Source organism: Epinephelus moara, chromosome 1 (genome assembly GCF_006386435.1).
Source record: "Epinephelus moara isolate mb chromosome 1, YSFRI_EMoa_1.0, whole genome shotgun sequence".
Lineage (NCBI taxonomy): Eukaryota > Metazoa > Chordata > Actinopteri > Perciformes > Serranidae > Epinephelus > Epinephelus moara.
In genome coordinates this window covers 46,630,010-46,642,165 of record NC_065506.1, presented here as the reverse complement: position 1 = coordinate 46,642,165, position 12,156 = coordinate 46,630,010, and the positions used below count along the sequence as shown (strand labels likewise).

At 43.7% G+C, this 12,156-nt stretch overlaps 1 protein-coding gene and 1 long non-coding RNA gene across 6 annotated transcripts in view; one reads left to right on the top strand and one right to left on the bottom strand.

Annotated features, from left to right (window-relative positions):
• Positions 1 to 12,156, top strand: part of LOC126395578 (uncharacterized) — a 280,183-nt gene that overhangs the window by 54,339 nt on the left and 213,688 nt on the right. The gene's annotated exons all lie outside the window — the stretch shown is intronic.
• Positions 1 to 12,156, bottom strand: part of lrrk1 (leucine-rich repeat kinase 1) — a 122,484-nt gene that overhangs the window by 77,381 nt on the left and 32,947 nt on the right. For all 4 annotated transcript variants that reach the window (XM_050052229.1, XM_050052245.1, XM_050052238.1 and 1 more), the window contains 6 exons: positions 10,368 to 10,495; positions 9,927 to 10,090; positions 8,041 to 8,178; positions 4,925 to 5,037; positions 3,070 to 3,140; positions 1,127 to 1,256 (listed from right to left, as the gene is read on the bottom strand). In XM_050052229.1, the coding sequence (XP_049908186.1) occupies positions 1,127 to 1,256; positions 3,070 to 3,140; positions 4,925 to 5,037; positions 8,041 to 8,178; positions 9,927 to 10,090; positions 10,368 to 10,495 (744 nt within the window). The remainder of the gene's footprint in view (positions 1 to 1,126; positions 1,257 to 3,069; positions 3,141 to 4,924; positions 5,038 to 8,040; positions 8,179 to 9,926; positions 10,091 to 10,367; positions 10,496 to 12,156) is intronic.

Here is a 12,156-nt window from a genome sequence, read left to right as displayed (position 1 = left end):
GGAGAGGAGAGGAGAGGAGAGGAGAGGAGAGGAGATGGATTGTAGGTCTGTTTGTAAACGGGGCTTCTCTGACAGTCATGTATTTCCCCAAAAAACATCTCTTAATGCACGGTAGAGCGCTGTTTTTTTTTTTTTTTTTTCAAAATCGCCTTGATATCCAGCAAATCGCCTGGCAACCCTCCAATCGCCAATATATGATTTGATTGCTGATCGTCCCAGGCCTAACTGCCACCTTCAACAAACCCAGGCTCCGTACATGCGAGCTCCAGGTAGTGACAGTGGCGATACTACCTTTGCTAGCACATTTACCATACTCTATTTCACACGTTACATAGCATAACTCTAATATAAGCTAAAGTTAAAGGACATAGAGAAGATAAACTCACAGGATCGGCAACATATCTTTTCCACAACCAGCTTTCTCTTATTTCTGAGATCTGCTTTATTCCATACCGGTTTGCCTGAGCCAAGCCCTGGGCCTCCCCAGCCAAACTCAACATTACCTCTCCTCAAATTCATTGTGTTCAATGTAGACGTGCAGCAGGCGCACTCAAACCCCAGAGCGACGCTGTTGTGATGCACGTGTTCCCAAGCGCCTATTGTCTTAGGGCACGATGGCTGCACCCTGAGATAAACTGAGTTTAAACAGCGCATACTGCACGTCATGTAATGAGGCACAGCTAATCACAGCTGACAGACTTCTTTTACTTGAATATCAGTCTGTGGCAAGTATGGAGAAGAAGCTGAACATGTTAGTGCAGAGCTGCCAGAGCTTTACATCTGTCCCACAGACAATAGGCCTACACACTTTTTAACAGCACCTGGAAGATCAGCTGCACTCAGGGTTTCAGGTAAATAGGCTATGATTCGGTGCTTCTTTAGGTTGCTTAGAAACCTCGGACACAACCTGCCATCATGCTCTTGAAAGCTGACACAGAGAAGACACAAGAGTAGCACCCAGCGCCTGACCTTGTGTTTTCCAGGCAGTTTAAGACGCAGCATGTGTACAGCCCCTATGACTTTAAACTAATATCATAGTGCGGCAGAGGGAGGACTGAGAGGGACAGAAGGTGTGCAGGTGAAGGTTGTCAGACAGACAAACAGACAGATAGACGGACGGACTCACTTGGAGAGGTAGAGCTCGGTAAGGCCGTGCAGACCACACAGTGACTGGGGAACACACTCCAGCTGGTTGTCATTCAAGTAAAGCACTTCCAGTGAATCCCGCAGAATCATGGGAAACTCTATGGAACACACTGCCAAGACAGAGCCATGCGGGGGGTCACAGCGTGTAAGTTCAAACACACACACACACACACACACACACACACACACACACAGCAACTACAGTTCATTAGAAAGTGGATAATGTGAGCTCTGGGTGAGGACTTGTGCTTGGATCAATGTGTGCCAAACATTTCCAAAGTATCTACAAAGTCATCAGCATCTTCCACAGAAGTGTTTTTCTGTGCGGGGCGTAATTCCTATGTTTATATATTTTATAACAGTGCATTATTTCCACTGTATCAGACAACTGACCCACAGGAGACATGCATCAGTCCCATCAGGATCTTGTGAAGTTCCCCTTCACTGACAACACATGTTCCAAATGTGTTTGTTTGAACTGGTTTTAAACCAGACTTGACACTTTAATCATTCATTCTCCATAACCGCTTTCCTGTTGGGGGTCACCAAGGGGGCTGGAGCCTTGCCCAGCTGACATTAGGCGAGAGGCAGGGTTCACCCTGGACAGGTCACCAGACTATCACAGGGCTGACACACAGAGACAGACAACCATTCACACTCACATTCACACCTACGGGCAATTTAGACAATTTAATTTTAACCTGCATGTTACTGTGACTGTGGGAGGAAGCTGGAGCACCTGGAGGAAACCCACGCTGACACAGGAGCTCCCGACCCTGGGGTTTGAACTATTAATTATATTAAGCAATATTTTTTTCATCCAGTACGACCATTTTGAGTGGAGGAAGTTGGACGTTTCAACCATTGATCCCATTTAACACAAGCTATTTTGACTATTTGTCCATCACTTCTAGCTGAGGGCCCTTTCTTTTGGACTTTTCAGTTTGATCTGAACCAAAATTACAGATGAAAACAGTTTTTGTATGGTTCAGACTTTTGGACTAATTACAGGAAGTTTTGGCAAGTTATCGTCAAGTGATAAGAGTAGTGTTGCACCAGACCTGGGGGACGGGAATCAGGATTGGCTGCATTGTGTGCCGGGCGGCAGTCAGGGGCGGGGCCCCAGGCGTTCTGATCCCTGGTGTTGCAGACTGTTTAACTCCCTTCTTCTTTAATTATTTTATCTATTTTCCTTCTTTTGTTAATTTTGTTGTTTAATTTTGGTTCATTTTTTTCCCTTTGTGTTTTTTTTCTGAATCACAGTTTTTTGAGTTGTGACCTTATAGTTACAGTAAAAGAAAACATATGGTGATATGTTAACATATGTATATATTGTACCTATCCTGCTTTAATGAATACAATTAGTTGTTAAAAAAAGAAGTACCCCTGGTTGGGAATCACTGTTGCAGCAGATTCGTCACCAGGAGGTCAAGTCTTTATCTCAGATCATGTAAACTCTGAACACGCTCCATAAAACAAAGGTTAGTTTGAGGGACGGGGTCAGAGATAGTTTACTACATGTGGGAGGTTAGAGATGGTTTGTTTATTGTCATTCAGAGGCTGAGAGAGAGCGTTGTCTTAGAGCTGTGGTTCCCAGACAGTGGAGTGGGACCTCTTCAATGGGGGGCAAGAAGAATTTGAAGGGTCATCAAATGATTCATGAGCCAAAACTGGATTCAACTCGCCTTGTGCTCATCATACAGAAAACAACAAATAAAACAGGCAAATATGTTGTTGCTAAAGAGATCTCACCTAAATAACATGCTGTTAAACATTCTCAGTTTGTGGCACAAATGCAAAGACAAAATGTCAAGTAATGCTGAGAAATGTTCTCACTCTACAGCCCTGAGGTCAACATTAGTAGCAGACATTAGGTTCAGCTTGTTAGAGTTAATTATTTCCATGTATGTAAAGCAGACCTACCTGGGTCTGGGTCCCTTCTGTTCCATGTACTCAGGAAGGCCAGCCTCCTGGATTTGGGCCCCTCCTCTGTTCTAAAGACACAGCAACAAGTCCAATAATGTCAAGCACAGTAGCATTAAGAAGGAGTGACAAAAGCCCTCATTTACAAACATTACACTGCATGGGCTTTAGCTTTATATGATTCAGAAATATTTAGAGATATGACAAGTTTACTGACAAAAAGTAAAAAGTAAGAGAGGCAAGAACTCTGCTCTAAGCCCGATATGATACAGTCAGGGTGCCCACACATTTTGACCAATGAGTTTCAAAACTGTTACAGAACTTTTCCATAATATTGTACAACATTTCTCTGACTTAACGTAGTTTAAAATGTGTAAGATTACGTTGCAATACAGCCATATATTATGAAACACTTCCTTCCAAGTCTTTTACGGATAAGCAAACTATGCGCTTGCTAACTTCAAGCGTTCATTAGACAACTCCTGCCACCAACTAGCTGCATGTGGCCACTGCCAATACAAGACTGAAAAAGATATGGGTACTTTGCAAAATGTCAAAGCCACGCTATTTTGGGGCAGAGGACCCAATTTGTTTTACACATCTGTTAGATTTGTTTCTTGTTAAACAAACGTTTGTTTTAAACACATGTTTAAAAATTGTTTTGCCACCTTTTGCCTGAACCTGAGCGTTCATGATGTGTTAATAAATTACGGCTGATCGACGCCATGCTCCCTTGGGCTTTTCCCAGTGATACAACAAAGTATTTCTTATCCCGACGTCTAGACATGTACAGTATGTGTTGTCTGTAAATAACCAACCAGCCCTCTGTTTGATTTACTTGGAGACGACAGCCTGATACTGCTGTGCTGTGTAACTGTGCTGCAGCTGCCTCCCACTCAGGTTAACTTTAGCTATCCATTAGTGGTAACTGTCATCAGCATCATTTAGTATCAAACTGACTGTGAATATTCATGTATCTTCTGTGCCTTAGATCTCAGTGTGAAAGCTTTGGCTAACCCACAACACGACAGCCTTTCTGCATTGTTTTTTTTACTTCTTATATACATTTCTTTCACCCAAAAGGGGGCGTGGCTTTGGCAATGCTGGTCTTAATGTGTATCAAATGTCAAAATAACTCAAAGCCTATATGACTGGACTATGTGTGAATTTATTTTGAAAGGGCAGACACAGGAAGTGTCCACGCTCAGCAGTCAGACAGGAGTCAGGTTCATTTCCAGGGCTGGTACCTGCAGTTATTCCACAGGCTACTTAATAACATGTCGGGCAGGAAATCCAAAGTGTGGGATCATTTTGAGAAGGTGAAGGACGAACCCAAGGTGATATGTAAACTCATCTTCATTGGTCGACTACAAACATGACGTATCATCTGAAACATGGAAGTAGCTACATGCCCATTAGCCCACAGCGTCATTAACAGGCGGCTCGCTCAGTGTGTGACGTGCACTTGTAGATAAAATATAGGCCTATATTAATGAAGGTTCATTAGTACGGTTTTGTATTTCTCTGTAATGTAGCACAGTGTTAACAATGTTACTGATACTATTCTTTCTCACACCTTCAACTCAAACCACCAAAATATATCATTTAATCATTACATTCATATCAGAAACATGTGGGCGACTAGTCCACTGATGGACCCTGATGAGGACTAGTGGTTGACTAGGAAAATTCTTAGCCGTACTAGACTGCATCTGGTTTTATCTTTTATCCATCTCTTTATCTCTGCATTAAAACCACCCAGTGTTTCTTCACATATGACCTTCAGTGACCTCAGCAGTGAATGGTTGTGTTGTTCAGTAACAGCTGGCAGTGTGTATCTACAGTGTGGACCTACTTGCCCAGCTGGTTCCTGGAAAGATCGAGGGTCCTGAGCTGGGAGCACTTCCACTTACTGGGGGTCGGGAGTGTCGCAATGTGATTCCCACACAATCTCAACGAGACCAGAGCCTGATGGGAGGACGAGTGGGAGGAGGGGTGAGATACTGTAAACCACACATTCACATTTTCCTTTCAAGGAGTACACAGACAGCTGGCTGACTGTATTACTGGCCAGCTTTCCCATACAGTGAAGAAAACATAAGCTCCAAAGTTCTCACTGTGGTTACTGTGTTATGTTGCCTCAAATCGTTCACTCATTAGTCATTCACATCAGGCATCTTTTAAGAAGGAAAAAGATCTGATAAGAGATGCGGCCAAGCCTGGAAGAAAACATGCATTAAGTATGACACAGAGGCTGTGATATTATTTTGCTGCAGCAGCTCCCATAAGAACTGAAAATGGTTTCTGTTCCAAAAGAGATGTATCTGGTAACATGGCAGATAAAAACGAATGCAAGTCGTGAAATTGTGTTCTGAAACTGATAAACCCATAAACCTTTCCACTTTCATTTATATATCATCTTTAAATTTATTGTCATTTATTGATCATGCAATAGCCCAGCTGTCAGAAGAAAGTGCCATATACAAGGATGTATAAAAGCCATCTTAGTTATTTGACAGACCGCTGACTTTTGTTTTTGTTTTCCTTGTCCTTGGTTTTAATTATGACTACATTTAATGTACATTTGTGTCTACATTATGTTCCTTGTTTACCACGCTGCACCACAAATTGGCCCTTTGGGGACATTTAAGTTTTATAAGACTGTCTTTTGTTTTCTCTTTATTCTTTCTCCTTTGTTGGTTCCACATTGGGTCGTATAACAAAGCTGTCAGGATTTTTAAAGGAGACCTTTTGTGTCTGCTGTGTAGTGTTACAAGGAAGGAAATTCAAATAAAACAGGGCGAAAGTTTCAGATGATGAGGTAAACATACGCTGAAGTTCCCTGTAAGCAAAAACCTCAGGCTCCCTAACACAGTGGTTCCCCTTGGTCGTTAGTTTAAGGTCAATTCAGTGTCATGTTGGCAAGCTTGTTTGCTGTCTCTGTCAAGTAGCTGTCTGTTAGTTCCTCACAGCACTTCAAAATAAATTCACTGTGAAATTCCCTGTACTTCAAAATAAAGTGTGTTTTTTGACATGTTTGCAAGTCACTTGGGGTCCATTCAGATTGGACCTGGGACCCACCAGCTGGGAACCACTGTCCTAAGGGCCTGCACCTCAGCGCTGGCAGCTTTTTTTCCCCCAATAGTTCCCACTGAAGAGAGCGCGTATGCAGCCGTCTAGAGAAAAAACGCAATGTCCAGCATCCTTTTTCAGAGCGCCTCGCTTTTTTTGTGCGGCTGCTCCAAGTGCTTCTAGTCAAAAATCTCTGAACTTTTAAGAAACGCGCTAGTGATGTCATGCTACTCCTTTAGTTACTGTAACAACAAAGACAAAGGAGCCAATCTGTGGGAGCAAATTGACCAACAGACACTGAATGTTGCTGGTGAGTGTTAGTTTGTTAAATGTAGTGAGGATGCACGATACTACTGGCACGTCATCGTTATTGGCCGATAACGACTTTAAAATGAACCATCAGAAACGCCCAACGTGCTTTTTCTTAATTTGTACAATGAATGAATATTACATACATTGAAAAGAATTGTATTTCATGTCTCCATCTGCTGGTGGGCCGTCACAATACGGTAATGCATGTATAATATGATATTAAAGGGACAGTGCACCCAAAAATGAAAATTCTGGTCTCGCACACGTGAGCGTGGTGCACAGAGAGGTAGTTAGAGCTACAACACGTGAGCGTGGTGCACAGAGAGGTAGTTAGAGCTACAGGCTACAATGAGGCTAAAAACAGAGTTCAAATGACATTTTTCCAAAAAAAACTTTTCATGTCGGGGCTTCAGGACACTTGGATCACTACGGACAAGCAGTATGGAGATATTTTGTGGTTTCAATTATGTGTTTTTGAATCTGGGGCGCCGTCAGCCTCCATTAGGTGGAGTTGTGTTGCTACCTCCTCTCCCCTTGGATCTCTGCAAGTGATGTGAGGACTCTAAAACTTCACCTGAGCCTCCCTCGGCATATGGGTGAGTAGATAATGGCTGAATTTTCAGTTTTGGGTGCACTATCCCTTTAATTCCACTACAGAAGAGACTTGATGATCACGAAAATTAGGTGGGGAAAAAAGTAGATATATCAAAATTCGTATCTGTTATCGGCCAAATGAGTTGTTACATATCGGCATATCAGATATTGGCAAAAAATCCAATATCGTGCTTCCCTAAACTGTAGTCAAGGTTGAATAAATTTGGTACTGATTCCTTTAAAGAATTATTGATAATAAAATGATATAAATACAAATCATGGATGGCTGCTTCACCTCCGAATGTTTTCAGTGCTTTTGTATGTTTGTGCTGAAGCCGCTCTGACATTCAGCTGGCCCGTGTCACATGACCCTGCAAAACTATGTGACATTAAAACAGCTGCATGCAGTCGCACACTTCTGCATCTACTAAACGAGAGAGAATGCTGGACAGGAAGCGTAGTGTGGTGCTGTTTCTCACCCTGCAGATAAACATAGAGACAGAAACATGCACTATGTGTGACAAGAAGGTAAAACACAGCAGCAACATGAGTAACAACCTCTTCCAACATTTAAAAACAACACACCCTGAACTTTAAAAAGAGGCTGAGTAAAAACAAGAAGACGCCCATAATAAATTTGTCATACGTTTGTTGACCAGTACGTTTAATGTGATTTCCTTTAAGTTTAATTTTATTTTTTTCTAAAAGAGACCATTATTTTTAAAAGAATTAATACCATTACATTTCTAACAGAAAGTCATGTTACTGCACTCTAACTCTCTCCTGGTGCTTCAGTGACTCAAAGATGGAGTCAACTACACAGCAGCAATGCCATCTGCAGGCTACTCAAAAACATCACACACACAGGAGTCTGACTCCTTTTACTGTTAATGCATCTATTTCTGTTGGATCGATATATGTGTAACTGTTAATTGCACTCCAGCCTGGTGCATATACAGATGTAGAGTAAGAGATACAGATGATGATTCCTACCTCCAGCTCAAAGATATATGAGGGCAGCTCCTTCAGGTTGTTGTCAGAGAAGTCCACCTCCTGCAGCTGAGTCCTCCAGAAGATGGAGATGGTGTTGGGAAGACTCTCGATCACGTTGGAGGAGGCTTTGCATTGTTTCTGCAGGAGAGGAGGAAGAAGAGGATGCATTTCTGTTACTATGAGGAAAACATAATAGTTTATTGACCCCTCCCAAGAACAATCAGCATCTCCGTGACGAAGGTTCAGCTGTTACTGTGTGGTTAGTTGATCAATTTTAAGATAATGCAGTTTTAGTCGACAGTAAGACATGCACTGTGCATTCCCCAAACTTTAAAGCACAAGTTTGGTGTTATTTTATGTTTCCTCTTGTAAACACATCCCGGGAAAAGACCAACAACACCAATATGTGTGTCCAGTGTTGACCTGGGCATACACTGTACAATTTAAGCTCATTCTGACACGATTTTTGAGCCTCACGCCTTTTCCTTTTGGAGTTGGACCGAATTTCAGTTTTATCCGGCATCATTTGCCGGCAGGGTGCAGGGGGGAGCGAGGACCAATCAACTCTTCCCAACCAGCCCTTGGACATTTGGAGGAAGTTCTGACATGTCAGAAATTTCAGACGGTCATTGTCAGGCTGTCAAACAGTTGAAGCAGAGCCACAAGATGAGTGCCTCTTTTCTCACTCAATTAATCGTACAGTGCCTATCCAGCTATCTTGTACGTGCTGCTAACTTGCTAACGTATGTGTGTGTGTTCATGTGAGAGACAGACTTTTCAAAGCTCAACAGCAGCAAACCCGAGGTACACTGGCTCCAAAAACACCACATCCAAAATCCAAAAGTCCCACACGTCATCACTGGCAACTTCCCTGTACCCTTCTCCAGCCACGTCATGAGTCTCGGTGTCATTCTGGACAGCACTCTTTCTTTCGACCCTCACATAAAAAACATTACCCAGACTGCTTTCTTCCGCCTCCACAACATTTCCAGACTCCGCCCATCACTGTCCCAGTCCAGCACTGAAGTCTTGGCCCACGCATTTGTTACATCACATATTGACTACTGTAATGCAGTTCTCTCTGGCCTTCCCACCAAACTCATTTACAGGCTTCAAATCATTCAAAACTCTGCTGCCTGGATCATCACCCGTATCAAATCATCCAACCACATCACCACCATCCTCATCTAACTACACTGACTCCCTGTTCAGTATCGGATCGACTACAATAACCTCCTGCTCACCCTCAAAGCCGTACACAACCTGGCCCCCACTTACCCCTCTGACCTTCTCCAGGAGTACACCTGCTCCCTGCGCTCTTCCTCTGCTGGTCTCCTGACCATCCCCATCTCACGCCTCAGCACCATGGGTGCCAGGGCTTTCAGCTACACTGCCCCCAGCCTTTGGAACTCCCTACCCCCACCGTCTGACAGCATAACACCCTTCAAATCCCATCTCAAATCCCACCTACTCACTTTAACACTGACTGTACCCTCTGACTGATTTTGATGATCGTACCATTCAGCGTGAGGACATAAATCATAAGAGGATTTAATGGTTCAGTGGGAGTTGGAATTAAACAACAACATTTTCATACAGTGTATGCCCAGCTTTAGTCTGTGACTCCTCTGCCCTGTCTGGGACCAAAAGCCAGAACAACAGAAACAACAAAATACACTCATCTGTGGAACGCAATAAAAATATTCAACATTTTGTGTGAACCTTCATCATCCTCCTCAAATGTTATCTTTGGCACGGTAGCTAAGCCTCTCAAACTGCTCCTACACCATGATGCAACATTGATCAAGATCCTGTAAATGAGAGTGCCTATAGACAGCAAAGGAAAAAGATGTGTGTAGTGGATCATCAGCAGTCTGGTTTCTTACCAGTGGACAGGCCCAGGGATCAGGGAAGGTGCTCAGTGTGTTCCTGCACACGTTGAGGAAGCTCAGGGATTTCAAACAGTGCATGACGGACGTGGGCAAAATGGTCAGACAGTTATCGGACACGTCCAGCTCCTCCAGCTTACGGAGGCCGATCCAGTTGGTAGCTGACAGAATGGAAATAAAGCACACAGCCGAAGTCTGAATTACACCTGCACAAATGACGAATTAAAGAACTGCTGCTTCTGTTGGGTTTTAGGATGTGTTTATGATGCAGCGTATTTGTAGGGTTACAGCTCTTGGGCCATCTCTTTCAAAATAACCCCTGACACGCGCCTGACAAACACTGAGTAAATATATACTTTTAAATCTACATTAAATATTTATTACATACATTAGTCTACATGCATACAATAGTTCTACAGAAGCAGAGTTGGAACGTACTGTCAGGGATGTCAAACAGGACGGTGAGCTGGTTCTTAGCAGCAGAAATCCTCTGTATGCGGGTCAGATGGAGAAGTCCAGGTGGTAAACTGGTGAGCTGGTTCTGGGAGAGGTTTATCTGCTGTAACCTGAAGCACAGGAGAGACGATGACAGCTGATGAGTTTCCTCTTTATGACACAAGCAGCTACATCCAGGCCCACACTTGTAAATGCCTTCGCTGAGGGAATACTTAAATAAGCTTGTCTGCCATTTTAGCCGAAGTGAGAGGAGATCGATATTCGTTTAATCTCTGAGTCCACAGAATTTACTTCAGGACATGTTCAGCCTGGATTAACACGAAGACTGGAAACAAGGGGGAAGCTATTCATCCACACTGTATTATCTGAATTTAAGACACAGAGAAACAGAGAATGAGACAGTCAGTACGTTTACACGCACAATTAAGTTGAGCTCCAGTTACAGCTTGACTAGGCCTATTGGACTACTGTCCTCATCCCAGTATACAAGCACTGGAGGGGAATTGATTTATTGACAGAAGTATGTCCGAGTCCGCAACAAAAGGTGGAGATATGCCTACTTTCAGCTTGTAAGTATTGCACCTTTTTCCGGTTGACCTGTTGTGTCACAGACGAAACAATCGACCAACATGTTAGCTACGGTTAGCTAGCAGCTAACTGGTGCCATGGTGGACAAAGTCACAGCTCTGTACATTTCATCCATTCATAAATGCACGGCTCTGGATGTCGATGGCATCATGTTGTTACCAGCTTCTTCAGCTGAATCCAAATGTCCACCCTTGCAGACTTCAATTGAACTAATGTGACGCATTTACTATCATCATGTAAAGTCTGTGAGGGCAGAGACTGCAAGTGGCTGACAGACAGCCCCCGAGACTGTCCAGACTCTCTGGAAGTCTGCAGAAAGTCCGCTTGAGGCCCCTTGTGGACTGGCTGAATTGTGGATTTGGAGACCTCAGCACTACCAGACTTCCCGTGAGCGCGCCCACAAAGTCTGGGAGTTTTGGACATTTGGATTCAGCTTTCTTCTGTTACACATTTAATGCTATTCACTTCCGGGTCAAAGCCCAGGGCAGAATCTGTGGAGCATGCTCAGAGCGCCTCAGCCAGTTTTGGTCTCACTGACTGTATACATGCAGGAGGAATCTGACTCCCAGTCACATTATCTGGTACCCTGGAAATCCAAAGTTCTCGCGAGAGCACAATTTGAATTTGCTCAGCGAGTCACTCTGGCAATCAGTAATGATGCTCATTACTCATGCCATTGGAGCCGAGCTGCACCAATCACATCGGTGTATATGATACAGGCGGGCCAGAGGCGAGCTAAACAGATGACGACAGCACTGCGACAACGAAGTCCGAAATCAGTCAGTAAACATTGCAAGATGGCTACGGATGAACACCAGTTGTTTGAAACGGCTTTGGCCGCTACAATGAACGAGTTAGACTTGGCTTTTTCTCTAAAAGAGGAACAGAAGACGGCGCTCGAATCTTTCCTTTGCAAGAAGGACGTTTTTGCTGTTTTGCCGACCGGCTACGGTAAGAGTCTAATCTACCAGTTAGCTCCGCTGGTAGCTAAGTGCTAAGTATTGTTCTGACTGGTCGTAGTGTTATCCAACTGCGTGCAGTGATGCATGCTTGGTGCCGCCCCTCGAGTTGGGCCATTTGCATTACTCATGGCCAGACCCTAAATCTTTCTAGATTTGGATCTGGATTTCCAGGCTAATTATCTGGGTGTGTCAGCCCGACTTTGAGAAATTCACTTTAGTCC